The 20,262-nt window shown below is 34.0% G+C and overlaps 2 protein-coding genes across 3 annotated transcripts; both read right to left on the bottom strand.

The window, feature by feature from the left end:
* Positions 1 to 3,250: 3,250 nt before the first annotated feature.
* On the bottom strand, positions 3,251 to 9,173 carry LOC110795079 (COP9 signalosome complex subunit 5a). The gene is made up of 6 exons (XM_022000053.2): positions 8,601 to 9,173; positions 6,967 to 7,248; positions 6,737 to 6,884; positions 6,472 to 6,554; positions 3,634 to 3,711; positions 3,251 to 3,524 (listed from the first exon to the last, which is right to left on the bottom strand). Exons 1-6 carry the CDS (start codon positions 9,063 to 9,065, stop codon positions 3,438 to 3,440), a joined length of 1,143 nt encoding a protein of 380 aa, XP_021855745.1. The 5' UTR covers positions 9,066 to 9,173; the 3' UTR covers positions 3,251 to 3,437.
* Positions 9,174 to 18,389: 9,216 nt separating this feature from the next.
* On the bottom strand, positions 18,390 to 20,028 carry LOC110795128 (F-box/kelch-repeat protein At3g06240). 2 transcript variants are annotated; one of them, XM_056842014.1, is made up of 2 exons: positions 19,271 to 20,028; positions 18,994 to 19,169 (listed from the first exon to the last, which is right to left on the bottom strand). In XM_056842014.1, the coding sequence occupies exons 1-2, from the start codon at positions 19,765 to 19,767 to the stop codon at positions 19,142 to 19,144; spliced, it is 525 nt and encodes a 174-aa protein (XP_056697992.1). In that variant the 5' UTR covers positions 19,768 to 20,028; the 3' UTR covers positions 18,994 to 19,141. The 2 variants fall into 2 exon arrangements, with proteins under 2 accessions (XP_021855802.2, XP_056697992.1); XM_022000110.2 differs by having other exon boundaries at positions 18,390 to 20,026.
* Between the last annotated feature and the right edge of the window lie 234 nt (positions 20,029 to 20,262).

Genomic DNA, 20,262 nt, shown 5'->3' with positions numbered 1-20,262 from the left:
ACATACCACCGTTTTAAAATGATATTTACACTTTCTGTTTTAATCTGTTTCATAATATCTTTTACACTTTATTTTATTCTATTTTTGGACATAAAAAATTACTAACTTATCCTTTCTACCCACAATATTTACTATTTTTCACCCACTTTCTCTTACTTTATTCATTTTTTTCTTACACCCACCCACTTTTTAACACATTTCTCTTACTTTATCCATATTTTATTATATTCAGCCAATTTTCTACTTTTGTCTTAATCTTTGTGCAAATAGTAACTGTAAACATCTTTATAAAACGGAGGTAATTATAATACGTAGTAGTGTATAATAATAAGAGCCAAATTTAGAAGAATCTAATACAAGAAATAGTGGAGGTCGGTTAAGGCCATGTGAATATGTTCAAAAAGGATAACACTAGGATAGATAGCATCCAATTTCAACCTAAATACTAAAAAGAGAAATAGAATCTAATCCCATAATAATGATGGATAAAGATGATAAAAGAGTCATGCCAATGTATGATTTCTTGGAACATCCCCATTTTCCAAACCACCACTATGGAGGAAGCCAAGCCAAGCCAAGCCAAGGCAAGGGAGGGAGGGAGGGAGGGAGTATATATTGGCCGGCCTCTTTCTTAAAGTTAAGCCAAAAATATCCCTCCATCTCTCAATTCGAAATAAAATTTTATGTTGATAGCGTAATTTAAATTATTGCTTGATCTCTTCGAAAAACATAAAAGAAACATTACTATTATAGATTAATCTAGTGTTCAGTCGAAACTATTAATGCTCTAGTTACTATGAATATCATCTTTTAAATGAGAGGTTACAAGTAGGAAAATGTTAGTGATAGATAATATAATGCTCTTAGGATATAAATACTACAAATGTAGTCATCTTAGTCTTCCTAATGTAAGCTAATGGATGATGCGCACCCGTTTTCAAGATCAATACGAATACTTCCTCCGTCCCGGAATACTTGACCTGTTTTTCTTATCGGCCGTCCCTTAATACTTGACCTGTTTCTAAAAATGGAAATATTCTAACAATATTATATTATTTCTCACTCCACCCCTATTAACCCACCTACCCCCTGCTCCATACAAAAAATAATTAAAAATTCAACCCCTACTCTCCCCCAATCCCACCCTTTACACATTTCCCACTCACTACATTAAAATAATACCCCACTCTCAACTACTACCTATTAAATTAAATAAGTCAATTCAAGTCCCTTAAACTCTGTACCGGTCAAACCGGGTCGAGTATTCCGGGACGGAGGGAGTAATACACAACTTTCGCGAAAGAAAAAAGATACTTTGTGAAAACTTTCTCTAAACCTTAAGCTCTGATACCATGTTAGATTTGTGAAAATTTTGGGACTTAGACTGTATTCCATTGATCATATAATTATATTAGGAAAACTAATGTGAATAGATATGTACAATTTATTTATTTATTTATTTATTTTTTTTTGCAAGGTAAGATGAATAGCCCTACCAAGTCGGAACCCTGCACGGGTCAACCCGCCTGGGTTATCAGGCTAGACACTTTGAGAGTGGGGGGAGTGATAAGGGGAACCCTCCCTCAAAGTGCCCCTAATGGAGATTGAACCCCCAACCTTTTGGTTGAAAGATATAATCATTTCCACTAGGCCAAGACACACTTAATTTGTACAATTTATATGCTAAGAGAATTCTATCCTCCATTAGTTAGAAAGGGCTATGAAATGTTCATTTGAGGTAGTTTGTTAGTATTAGTGATTTTGTGGTTCCTATCTTTATCAACTATTCACTTCTTGCCATGTTTTGTGGCTATTGATTGTATAATGTGGCCCACCATTAACACCTTTCACTCTCTCCACTCTATGTGTTGTAAATTTCAAATCAATGCGTGTCTCTACCTAGGTTAAACACTCTACTTGCTCTTTAAGACGTTCAAGAGCTAAATGATTACCAAATTTGGCCACAACTCTATAAGTAGTTGTTATAATCTCATTGGGTTAGAGAAACCTTTTTGTATACCTTTCTTTTTAATTGCAAAAAAAAAAATGAGACCCAAGTAAAACTATGCTTATCCTCCTCGCTATTCCAAAATGAGCAAGGGAAATTTTTAGAAAATAACTTTGTTATTAGATAATAATTAGTTTACTACATGAGTAATGTAACGTTTGTATCAAACATTTTGGATTTTCGAAAAGGAAATACAACACAAATGGCTTCAATCAACATGTCTAACTCTAAAGTTATTCTCCTTACAGTGGCCCACTCCTTTTCCAATGGAGGATGGTAACCATTCTCCATGCGTCGTGGGTCCATTAGATGGATTGTCACTGAGATAGCCTTGAGAAGACAATAATTATTAATTAGTGATTAGGGATTGAAATATGACAGGCCAATTTGGACATGCTCAAACAAAGCCTCAAAGTACTACTTAAGAAAGGATCTTACTTAATCAACATTTATCACATATATTAGTTGTCTGTTGGTTCAGTGGTGATTAAGGCTGAACTTGGTAGGGAGGATCTCATGTTCGATCCGCCGCAACAACAATTAGAAATGGGCTGAAACATATCCACTCAGAATTCGCCCCGAATCCGGATTAACCATAAGGTGATCCGGGTGGTATACCATTTTATTTTTTTATTTTTTATCACAGGTTAGCCATTCCATCTACTCAGGTTTTCGTTTGAGTCACTCCCTAACATTCCGCAGTTGATTGAGCTCGACTCAAAGTAAGTTCTCCACCAACTTGTGTTGGTTAATGCTTCGTATTTATTATCGCCATCGTACTATGCCTCATATTTGATACGGGAAGACAACCACCATGGTAGGGTTAAAAGGAGGAGTTAAAAATGGTCTCGTATCATATTTGTGATTCTCATAAAAACCTCGTTGCAAAATGGGAATCAACTTACCCATTTTATGGTGAAACTCATACACCAAAAGTAGGGAAGAGGGATATCAAAAGCAAAAGGAGCAATAAGCCAAAACAATGGGAATAACCGAATAAGCCTTTTCTTTTTCCCGTATCCTCTTGGCCTCAATCAAAGGTTCCATAACCAGCTCTTTACTCACCTTTAACAATAAGCTTTAATTTCCAAAGGTAGCAGGAACAAAACTTTCCATCCTCAATGAAGTGCATTTTGGGTAATGTGAGGAAAGGAAATAGGCTACCCATTGTAGCTTTTGCAACAGAGTATACTGACAGCAAAGACGGCGATTTACCTGACAGCAGTAATACCACACGTCGAATGATCTTAAACATTAATCCCCGTTTAATTACTGACTAATAAATCCGCAGTCACACATTAGAGGACCAATTAACTTGTGTAAGTAAGAATCCTAAAGTTTTTACCAGTGCTCAAAAATAAACAAGGGATTTACATCTAAAATGTTTAAAAGAGTACTCTCAGGCCAATAAAACTTCAGCACACCACAGTTATGTCTCAACCATTGGTTCGGGTTCTGATGACTCTGCCTGAGACCGACCTGGACGGACGGAGTTGAAAAGGATGTCTTTGATGACCTATGTGATAGAAACAAGACCCATACAGTTAGTTATATGTGAAAGAAAACAAACTTAAACCATTGGTTAACACATGAACTAGAGATAATCAAAACAAAACTAGCCATACCTGTGACATTAAACCATGAACCTGTTCAACTGTTATCTTCGTACTGTCACGACTTATCTTGGCGAGTGCCGGCTCTTCCTGCAATTGAGGATATGTCATAATCCAGACAGAGAAGTTCAGATCATATCTCATAGGAGAAAGTAAGATTTTGGCCATGAATGCAGGGACATCCTGGATATAGGCTAAAAGATTGCAACAATCCAAAAGAATAAACTTTTCCAGTCTATATTGGAGATGACTAAACCATCTAACTGAAGTGAGAGAAACTAAAGTTGAAATGCCCGCAACTGACGAATATCAAACTCTGCTCGAAATTGTCTCCCAACAGATGAAAAGAAATTGCAGAAATGCAACTCCTACAACACAAAATCCAACAACTAATGCAGATTGACTGCTATAAACTTCAAGACAATAAAATACATAAACATATAAGTTACACAAAAAGTTCAGTGAACTTCTGAAGGGACAAAAAGTTACCAAATGACCCGAACATGGCAAAGAGCAGGATACAGATAGAACTATAAGAAGGATGCATGTGAGATTTCAAACTTTTGTCATCAGGCAGATAAATCAAATAAGACAGTGCTGACAGTTTTTATTTTCTGCCTGAGCACGAAAGCAAAAGAGATGAACATCTGGAGTATCCCCTTATCATAGATTCAATGCAAATTCACTTTTTCAGAGTGAGAACTATCACAGATTGAAGAGAGAAAAATATAAATGATTGTAGGAAGTTTACATTTTAAGGTAACAGAAACCTACTCCTATCACCAGATTTCTAATAAGACTTCACAAACTTTTGAAAGAATCAGCTAGTTAGGTGGACATAGTTAGAAGTTGGAACATTCAAGGAAAATTACTGCAGGATGATCAATGGAGCATTCCGGATGAGGATCTTGATGAAATAAAACAATGATCTCCACAAGAAATTATCTTAAACTAATATTACAAGAAGACCAATGAAAGGTTTATGAACCTCTATAACAACCTTCACATTCTCGGTTAGTCCATATGTAAAACCAGGCAACCTACAGGCTATGCTGAAAAGCAGTTAACGGACAACAAGGTTAATCCTATTATTAACAGGAGCCTTCAGTATTCTGATAACTTCAAATCCATCTCTCTTTCACTGTGAGTAATCAAATCACCACGTGATCCATTGATGATTATATTTAGACCTCAAAGCTCTCATTCCCAAAAAATTTACTCGGCTATAACTTGACGTCAAATACCCGTGTTGGATTCTCAAAACCTCAACATTGAGATGGGAAATTGACACTTCATTTTGCACCAGAAATAATGGATTTTTCACAAATTGTCGAGTCTTAACACTGGGACACATACACATACCTTTGCAATCGCACATTGCAAATGGGCATAAGAAGTTCAAAGTCATACAATCAACAGTTGAAATGATATTTGTTTTATAAAAACGTATATCCGGACAGGCAAGGATATAACAAAGAGCATCAAATTCATCAACTCAACTACTAAGGCATTAAGTGAGATATCAAAGAGTCCAGAAGAGCAAGTAAAAAGAAGATAGAAAAATAAACATGACCTTGGTTTTGGAATGTGTTCATTATCTGCCTGTACACTTTAGAAGAGCAACCGATGACATGAAAGAACAACATAAGATATTGATAGGTGGAAAGACAAGATGACCACTAGAGGCACCCCTACACATCAAGAAATAGAAATGGTAGAAGACAATGGCGTAAAAGAAAGATTGAGAATCATAATTTCCATCAGAGAAAATCCAGTTCAAACCTAGCCAAACTAAGCATCATGAATAATCATGATCCTTTGAGTGCAACTATGCAGAGCTACACAATCCACAGAGTAAAAAGTACAGGACACAAAGAAGCAGATAAATAGCTATGAGATGTTGGCCTTCTGAGCTAAATCAGGAACGGTTACCATAACTAATCTAGGGAAAACAACATTCCCTTAAAAGCATCAAAAGTTCAAGTAAATCCATATCGTGTGTGCTTACTGCTACCTGTAAAGCAGAGCACGGCTAACGGGAAAACCTCATTGCCAAATGTCCATGCTGAGACACCACAAACATGTACCCAAACTCCAAAATGTATTATCTACTTCCAATATGGGACATGCTATCAACATATTAGGTACAAGCAAGTTGAATTTTCTCAGTAAATCTAAAAAAAGCTTGAATTCAACCACAAGTTCAATCCTATTCCCCTTCATTATCCCGGATGAAATCTAAAACCCAAATCACTTCACGTGTCGTTGATTGTAAGGCAAAGGGGCAAACTAATATTCATTGCTCATTACTTGCAGCAAGAGGATAGGAAAAATTAAAGAGTAACAGATGACTGTAAGGCTAAGTACGGGAAAACTAATACTAATTGCTCATTACTCTCAGCAAGAAGATAGAAGAGATGAGACTAACAGCTGACTGTAAGACTAAGGGACAACAGGAAAAACTAATATCCATTGCTTATTACTTGCAGCAAGACGTTAGAAGAGACGAGACTAACTACTTGGAGACTTGGAGTTTGATACTGTTTTCACAAAGGAAAAGTCACGTTTTTTGTGTTGCGTATTCTATTTTTAAAATTTTGAGTTAACGACAAAGTTCACAGCATAATCAGTTCTTTGATCAATGTGTACTTTATTGTTCTCTAGATGATAATGCACACCTAAGCCAGAACTCCTCTCACCCCCCCCCCCCCCCTCTCTTTAAAATAAATAAAACCTTGAAGCCAAGAATACAGTTGGTGACCAAATAAATTATAAGCATAACTATGAAAAGCATGCAAACAAGCTGGAAAACAAATCAATTAATTACAAATAAATACAGCGATAGCTGACCTCTTTCTTTCTATGTAAGGGTGTGATTATGGATCCAAAACGAGTATGGGCCATTTGGTTCTCAGCCTGCTCCAACTTCTCAGCTGCACAATCATGAAGTTACCAATCATGAAATGAGAAGGCAGTGACAAGGTTCGGACATTATGCTATCAATGTAACTAGTAACAAAAGCTAGTTGATTCAGAGGTTGAGCAACATAAACTCTGCATTAGAATTAAACAAAACTGATGACCAGAACCTTAATCAGAGAAAACAGAAAAATTACCGAGATCTGAAATTTGTCCAGCAACATAGTCTCCATTTCCCAGCAAAGGAGAAGAAGAAAGAGTATTCACCCAATATTTGTTCCACAGAAGATCCAACAAATGGCAATCAAGTGAAGATTTGAAATATGTGATATCCAGTGAGTAGTACTGCCAAGTAAAAAAAACAAATGAGAAAATTATGCACTCCCAAATAAAATGTAGCAGCAGAGAAAACAGGATTGTAAAAGACCTGTTTACAGTGAACTCCAAAGTCTTCAATCTTGTTAAGTGGAATGGTCTGATATTCTGAGACAGGCTCATCTGATGGCTTGTAGCCTTCTGGGTACGTCCTGAAAGCACCAATTTCAACTTTTCCAGCAGAAACAGTCCTAGTTGGATCAATAACAACAGCAAGAAATGGCTCCTGGAATTGTTGGTTGAGCATTTGTGTTGAAACATCAATACCCGAAAGCCAGCATCCATAACCGGGATGAGAGTGATACCAGCCAACCACATTTTCCAGACGTCCAGCCTAAGAAAAATCAATGTTTGCATCAGGATCCTGACTCAGTAGTAACAGGAATAACAATGGCATGAAACTTTAGCCCAACAAAAAGGAAAGGCTCAACGTTATCTAAAAAAATGATCACCAAAATAATGACATAATAATAAAAAAGAATTTAACTGAAAAGATTGACAGATAGCAGAGTAATTACAAAAATAAAACTTTCTCTTGTTTGAAAGAAAAATTGGCTTGAAAAATGTAGTTATATCTTATATGCATTCCATATTTAAAGTATTAGGCATATGACAATCACCCACATACGTAGAGAAACTACATGGACAAATGCAAGAATTTCAAAAGTATGTATTACAGAAAAATTACTCAGCATGAATATCACATGGTACTATGCCACTCGTTATATGGCATAATGAAATAGTAAGCACCTAATGACTACCAGTAGAACACCAAGCTAAACTAAATCTTAAAGTAATTACAATTTCACAAACATTATTACTACTAGAATTCTAGGCAAAAAGAAGTTAAGGAAACTACAGAGAAACAATGAAAACACACATCCGCAGTGCTTAAGTAAATGACCTGAATCAAGAAAACAGTAGTGATTTCAGAAAACGTTACAACCACTATGAGTCTATGTGATCACTCTACCTTCCATAAAATCTTTTATCCCCTCCCCCTCAAAAATTCTATCACCCGCCAACGCCATTGTTCATCGTTAATTTTGAACACTAAGATCAATTGTCGCTGTTAGCCTTAAAATGGGCAAATGTCCTACCTAAGCAAAACCAAAATGTCTACTCTTTCAAGGTGAACCAAAGTCTCGGATTCATCGAACATGGCTTGGTAAAAGAATGTCTAAGAACCTAATTTGAGTCCTCTCAACCCCCCACAACCAACACATACCAACTCAAAAACATCCCCCCTTCAATATAATTCATCACAGGAAGTAAGACACACATAAAACTGTAACCTGTTTCCCCCCTTCAAATTTGCAGCCAAATATACAACAAATCACTCCGAAATTCACACTACTTCTATAGGGAAAAACTTTCAAATTACGCCAAGCTCCATATCTAGAAACCCTAAGAACTAAAGTATAGGATTCATTCATAACTAAACGAGCATCAAAAGGGTTTATCATCCAGTCGCCAAAACCCTTAATCAACGAGCAGCTAAAAATTAGGTTTTATCAACACCAAGATTAAATTCACATCCAAACCATAGAAAATCTCACCTTTCACATTAAAAAAGAGGAAACTAACCAACGATCACACCCTTTTTCCTCAAAAATAAAAAACCTAAATAAAAACCATAAAAATTAGGGTTTTCAACACAAAAAGAAGTAAAAGAGGGTTTTATACCTGCTTGTTAGTCTGGGAATATTCAACCATGTATTCGTAAGCATCAGCTTGAGCATTAACCCTAGTTTCAGTCCCTTCAACAGGCAAAGCAAAAGCATCCAAAACAATAATCGCATCACCATCAGTTTTCCCTTGCATCAAGCCCATTACTTCAATTGTACCCCCAGAACGCGCGTGCACCACCATCTTCAATAGCGCGAGAGCGGAGATCTTCACCCTCTTGAAGAAATGTGGGTCGCTTACCCATGGCTTCTCTTGCTGGAATTTCGTTTGCGCTGCTTCGTCGTAGTAGAATATGGCGTCGGAAGCGTCGGATTGTGCGGCGGTTGTTGTGGTGGTGATGGTGGAAGATGACGATGATGGGGTTGGTTCTGTTGGTGTGGTGGTGGTTGTTGGTTCCATGGTTTCGATGTTGTTTTCTAATTCCCATCTTTGTTGCGCCATTGATATGGAGTTCGGGTCCATCTTTCAGGAGGGAGGAAGTGAGAGAAGGTGGAGGAAGAAAAGAAGGTGCAGTGAGTATAAAGGAGAAGAAATTGAAGTTGTAATCGGGATTTTTTCTGATGTTGGATTTTTTTTGGTTTGTTAACGGAGTGGGGGCTTTGGCCTTTGGGCCAAAACCAGAGGGGAATACGGATTTGGTTCCAAAAAGATCGGTTTAGGTCCGGTCATATACTCATATTCGTGTGACACGGTAATATTAAATTGTTTTGTTGATTATAACTCTAATAATCCAACCTTTGATCGGTCTTTCAAAAACAGTTGCAATAATACAATATCTTACGCTAATCAAATATTTGATACCTATTATCAAACGTATTTACACTAATATAAACCTGGTCCATGCTAACTTAGCATGGACCAGAGCAACGGAGTAATTTTTATGGGTAACATATGTAACTGTCACGTGACAGTTATTTTGTAATTTTAAATAGTAACTATATGCGTATTACAGTAACTATGTGTTTTAAAGAGTTAATATGTGTTTTGAAGAGTTTTAATGCGATTTGTGTCTAACCCACTTTATATACGTTTTAAACTTTTTTATTTTTCAAAATTTCAGATCTACATTCTGTTCATTCTATTTTATTTTCTCTCTCTTCATTTTCTCTCTATGCTTTTCAAAATTTAGCCCAAATTTCTAGGTTTTGTTCGATTTTTTTGTAATTATCTTATAATTCTTATGATTGGATCTATTTGATGAGGAAAAATTGGAGGAAGTAGTAGATCAAGAAGGAGGTTCGTCGTTGCCGAAATCGAATCGAAGAATTTGCGCTCGCCTACAAATCTTCGCAAGAATTTTTAGAGATCATATCTCGGTTTGTTGTTTTTAAAAGAATTTTAAGTCTATTTTTATTTAAAATTGAAAATATTTGTTGTTTTGAAGAAATTAATGTTTGTGTTTTACCGAAGTATCGTTTTCACTTCGCGAATTCGATCAGTGACTTCACGATTTTAAATAGTAACTATATGAGTAATACAGTAACTATATGGTATAAAGAGGTACTATGTAATTTTAATGGTTACTATATGTGTACAATAGTTACTATATTATTTTAATGGTTACTATAAGTGTACAACAGTTACTATATGTGTACAATAGTTATTATTTTGTTGAGTGATTCGAAATGTTTGTTGTTTTGTTGAAATTAGGGTTAGTGTTTCACATGGTTAGTATATAAATGATATAGTCACCTTTAATTTATGTTGCGAATTAGTGTTTTTAATAGTCACTGGAATGTTCATAATGTTTATGTTAATAGTAGTTTTTAGAGTAACTATACTTTTTTTAAAAGTTACTATAACTTTAAAACAGTAACTATGTGTTTAAAATAGTCACTATATTTTTTAGAAAGTTATTATAAGTTTAAAACAGTAACTATGTGTTTAAGATAGTTATTATGTTATGAACAGTTTATAGTGACTTTTTGATAAATAATAGTTACTATACGATTACATTATGTACTATGTTATTTAGAGTATGTATTTGTCCGCTTCTTAGATAGTGACTATATGATTATAATGGTTACTATATGTGTACAATAGTTACTATATTATTTTAATGGTTACTATAAGTGTACAACAGTTACTATATGTGTACAATAGTTATTATTTTGTTGAGTGATTCGAAATGTTTGTTGTTTTGTTGAAATTAGGGTTAGTGTTTCACATAGTTAGTATATAAATGATATAGTCACCTTTAATTTATGTTGCGAATTAGTGTTTTTAATAGTCACTGGAATGTTCATAATGTTTATGTTAATAGTAGTTTTTAGAGTAACTATACTTTTTTTAAAAGTTACTATAACTTTAAAACAGTAACTATGTGTTTAAAATAGTCACTATATTTTTTAGAAAGTTATTATAAGTTTAAAACAGTAACTATGTGTTTAAGATATACTACAAGAAATTGATTAATTACCAACCGCTAAAATTGGTTGGTAAAACGCGAAAAACGGTTGGTAAAAGATTTTGCGACCGCCAACGGTCACAAAGAAGCGGTCAGTTTTCACCTGGACGGTAATTTAGGAAACTCCAACTGGAAGGCGGTCGCTAAAATTTACCGACAGGATTAGCGACCGCAATAAACAGTCACTAAATTAGTGACCGCCAAGCAGTCGCTAATTTAGTGACCGCTAAGGCAGTCGCTAATTTAGCGACCGCCTAGACGGTCACTAAATTAGTGACTGCCTTGGTGGCGGTCACTAAATTAGTGACTGCCTTGGTGGCGGTCACTAAATTAGTGACTGCCTAGGCGGTCACTAAATTAGTGACTGCCTTGTTGGCGGTGGGTAAATTAGTGACTGCCCTAGCGGTCACTAAATTAGTCGTTATAGGTCATATATTGCCTAAAATGTCATTTTCTCGCCCATCTTTGAGTTAAGGAACCAAACTTGTCATTTCAAACCATTTACATGTTTTATGTGGCATATTAAAGGTTTCTAAAACTGATTCTAATCAATTTAAGCACATTTAAGTCATATTTGGTCGATATACGTCATATATAGGCTAAATAAGGCGTTTTCGGTCCCATTTTTCAACTAAATCACCTAGGGTCTGATTTTAAACTTAAAACATGTTTCATAAGTTTATTTTGAACTTGCTAAGTCCCATTCAAAGGTATTACATCTAAAGCCTATTTGGTCGTTATAGGTCATATATTGCCTAAAATGTCATTTTCTCGCCCAACTTTGAGCTAAGGAACCAAACTTGTCATTTCAAACCATTTACATGTTTTATGTGGCATATTCAAGGTTTCTAAAACCGATTCTAAGCAATTTAAGCACATTTAAGTCATATTTGGTCGATATACGTCATATATAGGCTAAATAAGGCGTTTTCGGTCCCATTTTTCAACTAAATAGTCTAGGGTCTGATTTTAAACTTAAAACATGTTTCATAAGCTTTGTTTGAACTTGCTAAGTCACATTCAAAGGTATTTACTCACATCTAAGGCCTATTTGATCGTTATAGGTCATATATTGCCTAAAATGTCATTTTCTCGCCCATCTTTGAGCTAAGGAACCAAACTTGTCATTTCAAACCATTTACATGTTTTATGTGGCATATTAAAGGTTTCTAAAACTGATTCTAAGCAATTTAATCACATTTAAGTCATTTTTGGTCGATATACGTCATATATAGGCTAAATAAGGCGTTTTCGGTCCCATTTTTCAACTAAATCACCTAGGGTCTGATTTTAAACTTAAAACATGTTTCATAAGTTTATTTTGAACTTGCTAAGTCCCATTCAAAGGTATTTACTCACATCTAAAGCCTATTTGGTCGTTATAGGTCATATATTGCCTAAAATGTCATTTTCTCGCCCATCTTTGAGCTAAGGAACCAAACTTGTCATTTCAAACCATTTACATGTTTTATGTGGCATATTAAAGGTTTCTAAAACTGATTCTAAGCAATTTAAGCACATTTAAGTCATATTTGGTCGATATACGTCATATATAGGCTAAATAAGGCGTTTTCGGTCCCATTTTTCAACTACATCACCTAGGGTCTGATTTTAAACTTAAAACATGTTTCATAAGTTTATTTTGAACTTGCTAAGTCCCATTCAAAGGTATTTACTCACATCTAAGGCCTATTTGGTCGTTATAGGTCATATATTGCCTAAAATGTCATAACTTTCTCTTAGATTCTTATTACTGCGTAGAATATATACTACAAGTCAGTCATTACAGCTAACATCAACTGAAAAAACATCAAATCATTATATAAGGGGCCAAATTAAACATTATATAAGGGGCCAAATCATTATCAAATCATTTTAATTTTGATGCTGCTTGATAAATTCTTCTTACAGGAATGAGGCTGTTAATTTTTTATGCTTGCAGCTACTGTGCTACATTTACTCTACTTAATCACATGTTTTAAATTTCATCAAAAATACATGAAAAATACAATCTTTATTAAATTTAAGGTCACCCCACAATTCAAAACCCACTCAGTTTCAAGAATGCCAGACAATTAAGAACACATGAAATGAACACCATCAAGAACTAAAGCAACCTCTTTCACAAAATTCCAGAAATTCAACCTAAAACAAGTACACACCACACAATCTAAAAAGAAAATAAATTCATAACATAAAATAACATATTTAATTTCAGAGAGAAAAAAAAGCAGAAATACAACTCACCAGATTTTAGGGTTGCTCAGATTTAGTTTCGCCGACGGTAGTGCGGTTGTGCTGGGAAGGAGCGTCGGCGGGTTGTTGGGCTGTGGCGGGATGTTGGAAGTGCGACTGGGCTGGGAAGGTGCGTCGCCGGCAGGTGGGAGGTGCGTCGCCGGTAGTGGTAGGTTCGTCGCCGGCAGCCCAAATCGCCCAGCAGGTGGGAGGTGCTTCGCTGGGTGTGAAGCGTTTTATTTTATTTTTTTTTGAAATGTAGATCTGAATGAAGTTGGTCGCAAATTGTACTCAAATCTCTTTTTTTTTCCTTTAAAAAATTACCAACCGCTTATATGGTTGGAGATATTAAATAGGCGGTAATTAAAATTTTGAATGAGTTTTGGAAATAGTCGGATTTTTACCAACCGCTCTTTAGTCGGAATACAAGAAAAAGCAGTCGATAAATTACCGACTGCTTTAAAAGCGGTGGGTAAACTTAAAATTTAGCGACCGCTCAATTTTCGGTCGGTAAATTACCGACTGGTTTTTTCCCGGTCGCTAATTTTTTTTTTTACTGACTAATTTTATGGCGGTCGATAAAAGCAGTTGGTAATCAAGCGCTTTCTTGTAGTGATAGTTATTATGTTATGAACAGTTTATAGTGACTTTTTGATAAATAATAGTTACTATACGATTACATTATGTACTATGTTATTTAGAGTATGTATTTGTCCGCTTCTTAGATAGTGACTATATGATTATAATGGTTACTATATGTGTTCAATAGTTACTATATTTTAATAATAGTCACTATATGTTTTATATAGTTACTATATGGTTTATATAGTTACTATATGCATGGTTTATATAGTTACTATATATTTGATATTTGTATAAGAAAATAATACGAAGTATCAATCACATGTTATTCCAGGTCCTAAAGTTGCATTATCTAGTGACTCCAAAAATACTTTACAATATCATTTGTATAAGAAGAAATAATGCCTTAAATTTAGAAAAAAGAGACAAAGGCTATGAACTTTAAGAATTGATGCAGCAAACACAAGAGGTAGAAATAGTGTTTGTTGTTTGGGTGAAATTAGGGTTAGTGTTTCATATAGTTAGTATATAAATGATATAGTTACCTTTAATTTATGTTGCGAAATAATGTTTTTAATAATCATTGGAATATTCATTGTGTTTATGTTAGTAGTAGTTTTTAGAGTAATTATATTTTTTTTAAAGTTACTATAACTTTAAAACAGTAACTATGTGTTTAAAATAGTTACTATATTTTTTAGAAAGTTATTACAAATTTAAAACAATAACTATGTGTTTAAGATAGTTACTATGTTAAGAACAGTTTATAGTGACTTTTTGATAAATAATAGTTACTATACGATTACATTATGTAATATGTTATTTCGAGTATAAGATAGTGACTATATGATTATAATGGTTACTATATTTGTACAATAGTTACTATATTATAATAATAGTCACTATGTGTTAAGCTAGTTGTTGTGTGATTATAATGGTTACTATATGTGTACAATAGTTACTATATTATTATATTAGTTATTATATGTTTGAAATAGGTACTATGTTTATTTTATCATGATGTGTTACCATATGTTTATTTTCTTCAATAGTTACTATATTACTTATATAGTTACTATATGTTTGAAATAGATATTATGTTTATTTTATCATGACTTGTTAACATATGTTTATTTTCTTTAACAGTTATTGTACGTTTTATATAGTTACTATATTTTTGAAATAGGTACTATGTTAGTTTATTATGTTATGTGCATGTTTTTATGTTATTCTATATTTTTAATGATATAGTTACTGTATTATGGATAGAGTTACTATATTATTATCACATCAACTATGTCTGCAACTCTGTGACTAAATGACCATCAATAATATTTATAGGTATTATATCTTGTATTATAGTAACTATATGTTTGGTATAGTTTTTTATGTATATTATAATGTTCTTTTCATGTTCTTTGTTGTCTTCTATGTTATTAGTAATAAGAGTTACTATGTTATGATCACAACAACTATATGATCATAACAATAACTATATCTACAACCTTACTCGTATATGACTATCATTAATATTAAGAGTTACTATATCATGTATATAGTAACTATATATTTTTAATAGTTATTATCTTATCATTATGTTCTTTTTATGATCTTTCTTTGTACTCCATGTTATTATTAATAATAGTGACTATATTATTTTGACAGTAACTATATGACTATAACAATAACAATAACTATATATGCAATTCTGCAAGTATTTTACCATCGTTAATTGTAAGAGTTACTATATGATGCATAATAGAAACTACACGTTTTACATAGTTACTATGTTATTTTTTCATATTTAAATGTTAAATTATTAACTTAGTTTAAATATTATTGATTCAGAAATACAAAGATGATGCACCCAGAATTGAAATCGTGCGAAGAATAAATTCTGCAAGAAAAACAAAAGCAGGAGGAGAAGAAGAAAATCCTGACAACAATGGAAACCAAGAACGTGGTAGAGGAAGGACATGATGTGTTGGTGGAAAAAAGAGACGTGGTCCACGTGGACGTGTCGATTAGTATTTTTTAGTTCAAAAAACATTTGAGTTTAACATGGTTTATTTAATAGATGCAAAGAATTAGAATGTCGTAGCTAAAACAACTAACCAAGTAGTTAATTTAATGTTTTCTTTATTATTGTTCAAGAGTTATAATTACTGTTACTTTTGATATAGTTACTCTTTTATTTTCAGTAATTATGTGATATATAATAGAAAAAATTATTATATGACCTCTAAACCATCTATATCATATTGTTTATTTTTATAATATAGTAATTGTTTTACAGCTAAAGTTATTTTTCTATATAATATAGTTAATCTTTGGATAGAATAATTGTTCTCATCGAAATTACTATATTATTATTATTATTATTATTATTATTATTATTATTATTTATTTCATAGTTACTATTCTGAAAATATAGTTACTTTACAGAACCTATAGTTTCTATAATTTACTCTTTTTGTCTGCAAGAATGAATATATAGTAGTAATTGTTTTACAGTTAAAATTACTTTTCTATATAATATAGTTACTCTTTGGATAGAATAATTATTCTTATCATTATTATGTTCATAGTTATTATTCTGGAGATATAGTTACTTTACAGAACCTACAGTTTCTATAATTTACTCACAGTTAAAATTACCTAATTACCCTGGTCCATGGTAATCTTATGGTGGACCGGGTCCATGCAAGTGGAATTGTATCAAACGGACCTAATTAATAGATTTCTACCTGCAAGATCCAAATAAAAACCGAAAATTTAATTGTGGTGCGAGAGATTCAAGAAGCACAAGGATTGTCCAATCGGACCGATTTTGGGTCGGTTATACGGTTTAGGTCATGTCGGAATCGGATATTTTGGGTCGATGTTTTTATTCAGATCGGGGGGTAACTTTGAATTCAGATAAAGGCGGGTCCTATATGTTTTAGGTTCGAGTCGATTTCAGTTCGGATATTTTCGATTCGGGTCAATCCCATATTCGTTTTGAACTGGTTCGAGTTTTAGAACAATTTTTGTACCGGTGTGATATGGTTCAGGTGTATGTTGGATTCGGGACATGTTCGAATCGAATAAGTCTCGAGTCCATGTCTAATTTGGATCGGTGAGTCTAGTTTTTGGGTCAAGCTCGGATAGGAGCTATCTTGGATTCGAGTCAATCCCATATTCGTTTTGAACTGGTTCGAGTTTTAAAACAATTTTTGTACCGGTGTGATTTGGTTTAGGTGTATGTTGGATTCGAGGCATGTTCGAAATCGGATAAGTCTGGAATCCATGTCTAATTTGGATCGGTCAGTCTAGTTTTTGGATCAAGTTCGGATCGGAGGTATCTTGAATTCGGGTCAATTACGGATTGAGTTTGTGGTTCGAGTTTAGTTTGGGTTCGACTTATATTTTTGTGTTTTATGGATCGAGTGACTCTCAAGTTCGCGACCAAACATATCACTTTATTATTTCTAAGAATTTATGCAAATAAAGAATTTTGAGGCTTCTACTCCGTATTACTTTGTATCCAAATTATTTAATCAAAAAAACATGTGTCGTAAGTGTCCTTGTTTCTTGGATCAGTTGAATTCCAGTTTGTTACCACACACTAGTGTTACGGAAACTTTTGTGTAAGATCGTCTTATCGAAAAAACCACTTTGATTGTTTAACTAATTGGTTCTATTGGTTAACTAATTAGTTCTAGTGCTTAACTAATTATTTTCATTCCTTTACTATTGGTTTTAGTGCTTGACATCAAGGTGGTCTTTTGTGAGATTGTCTTATATTAAAATGTGTACTAGTGCTATCTATCATAACCATAACAATAATCTGGTTGAAGATCGTGCTTTCTTGATGCTGAAGTGAACCCGATGGCTTTTCTATAATGCGTGATCCGTTTACTTTAGAATTGGATATCCAAAAGCTTCATATTTGAAGTGATAACTAATTGGGTTTGTCCAATTTGTTCAAGAACTACATCAAGTTACGTTGAAGATAGCCAAGTTATTGAGTAAATTAGTCATTAACTACGAAGTTAGCATACAAATATGGTTCTATAAGTTGTTAAAGTAATTCACAATATATGATTCTGAATTACTTACATTATTTACCTTGCTCATTTTCCATGTCAAATTTTACAAGAGTTTCTGCAAGAAATAGTCGTTGACCCTCAGAGTTGCCCCTGACAGCAACTAGGTGATTTCAAGGGTTTTCTTTTCTCTAAATGTAGATAATGCCATTGATTTTGCTCTTTTATAATTAATAATTAATCAAATTCTTAATGCACACTAATATTCATTCCCTGGAAATTTTACAGAAAATGCTAACAATATCTTCTCTAATTGAACTCCATTTTTTCTGATAAAACTGATTCATTTCATATCTTTCTTTCTTATTCTTTTGCTAAACCATTTATTACCATGTACGCAATATACTGTAAAATAAGTTTTTTAATAGAGTAAAGTTTTTTATGGGAACTCTGGTCTAAACAAGGATTATTGCAGGCAATAATACAGTTGAGTTTGAAGGCAAATTACTAGCATGACAGATGAATACATGAGTATGAAGAAAACCAAAGCGATCTGATCAACATTTAAGCAATTTTGAAAAGTAATGTCATACAAATCTAAAATATCACTACAAGCAGCAACCTTGTTTCCACAATCATGTAAGACAAGATACAAAATCAAGCAATAGGTGCATACTACTTAGCTGCAATGCTGTCCATGAAGCTGACTTTTCACACAGCTTCATTACTGCAATGAGGCGATACAAGGGTCTCGATGAAGCTCCCACCTACCACAAATTTATCCGAAATGCCATCAACTACAATATCCTTTGAAGTTTCATCTTCTGAATCGTAGATTGTCAATTTCTCATTAGTATTTTCCTCACGCATTGCCAATACAATTTGTTTCTTCTTATACAAACAATGAGTCTGGCTCATCATTGAGAAAGATTTTAGTCCAAGATTCTTGGACACCATATTCTTTCATCATCCAAGCATCAATTGTTTGACATTCATCCAAGAATTTTGGGATCCTGCGTCTCAAGAATTTTGGGACCCCGCAAAGAAACCAAAGATACCCTCCAAGCGACACCAGTTTACCGAACGCTTCATCAAAATCACCCAACACATACTTGTTAGTGTCGACCAAACTAGGAAGTGGCAATTCATGAAATTTCCCTTCCCCAAGATCAAATGCTGCAATAACGTATGAGTCATCCACAGTTCTTCTAGCCAGCCAATGGATACTGCCATCAACAAAAACGCCTGCTGCAGGATAAGTTATAGTATGATGATATAGTGAACTGTCAACTCTCTTCCAAGTACCATTTCCAACTGAATAAACATTAAAGAACTTCTCATTATAACAAAATTTAATCCCAGGAACATAATGAGAAATCATAATAACCCTATAATCATCACTAATTGAATCATACCCAAGTCCATACATGGTGAAACAAAGAAAATGATCAACAGCATAAGGCAAGCTCGACAGTTCCTTTATTTCCCGTGTTGTTGGATTGATCAGAAACAACTTCTTTCGATTATAATCCAGGTTTAAGATTAACCCATCACAAGAACCATACAGCGAATCTGATGGATAAAAGCGATGATCCTCAAAAGTGAGTTTTGTAGCAAAACAAATCATTTTGTCGAACAGGTGGTGGTCATTGTTCAACTGGGTAGAATATGAGTTCATTGGATCATGGGAAATAAGGATGAGTGATTCCTCTGTTGTTGGGTGTTGTTTGGTTAGATTAAGATGGGATTTGACGAATTGGGGTTGGGTTAGAAGATAATTCCACCGATTTGAGACGCAACGAAATCGGCCAACGGATTTAGCAGGAAGCCTCAAGAAAACCTCAACTATCAAATCTTCTGGAAGCATCTTCGATTGTTCTTCTTCTTCTTCTTCCATCTTATTTGCAGACATTTCGTACAATTCAAGATTTAACCCCTGAAATTAAGGGAAGTTATACAGTTTTGCTAATTGAAGTGAGTTGAAAGAAGAAATCTAACAATATTGCCGCTCCCCTTTCTCTCTACTTTTTCTCCCTTCTCACTATTCTCTAATGTTTAGGGTTTAAGTTTTCTCGTCAGGTTGAAGTTTTGTTGTCATGAAGATGAAGAGACTGGAGAGAGAAAGTGGGTACAGCTGCCAATAATAAAATTTTATTAACACGCACAAATGCACTTATTATTTCAATTCCCTTGTAAATTGCACTTAATGTGGCGCGTTGATTTATATCCTTCGGATATAATCAATTATCAATCCGACGATGTAGGATCCTTTCACGCTTCTAACGAAACTCCAGCTTCACACGTAAGCTTAAACCAAGAGTTCATATTAGAGGAAATAAAAATTCCATGCTGTGATGTATCACCAAAAACATAACACCAACAAAGAGACAAAATAGAGAAAAGACAA

Source organism: Spinacia oleracea, chromosome 1, assembly GCF_020520425.1.
Source record: "Spinacia oleracea cultivar Varoflay chromosome 1, BTI_SOV_V1, whole genome shotgun sequence".
In the NCBI taxonomy this organism is placed as follows: domain Eukaryota; kingdom Viridiplantae; phylum Streptophyta; class Magnoliopsida; order Caryophyllales; family Amaranthaceae; genus Spinacia; species Spinacia oleracea.
Note: the sequence above shows the minus strand (reverse complement) of the source record. Positions and strands in the feature narration are given on the sequence as shown.

Excerpts from the sequence above, each read along its gene's own strand:
- LOC110795079 (XM_022000053.2), bottom strand. The coding sequence starts at position 9,065 with ATGGACCCGAACTCCATATCAATGGCGCAACAAAGATGGGAATTAGAA. Across the intron at positions 7,249-8,600 it reads ATTCCCAGACTAACAAGCAG|GCTGGACGTCTGGAAAATGT; the intron begins GTATAAAACCCT and ends GATTTTTCTTAG. Across the intron at positions 6,885-6,966 it reads TTGGAGTTCACTGTAAACAG|TACTACTCACTGGATATCAC; the intron begins GTCTTTTACAAT and ends TTTACTTGGCAG.
- LOC110795128 (XM_022000110.2), bottom strand. The coding sequence starts at position 19,767 with ATGTCTGCAAATAAGATGGAAGAAGAAGAAGAAGAACAATCGAAGATG.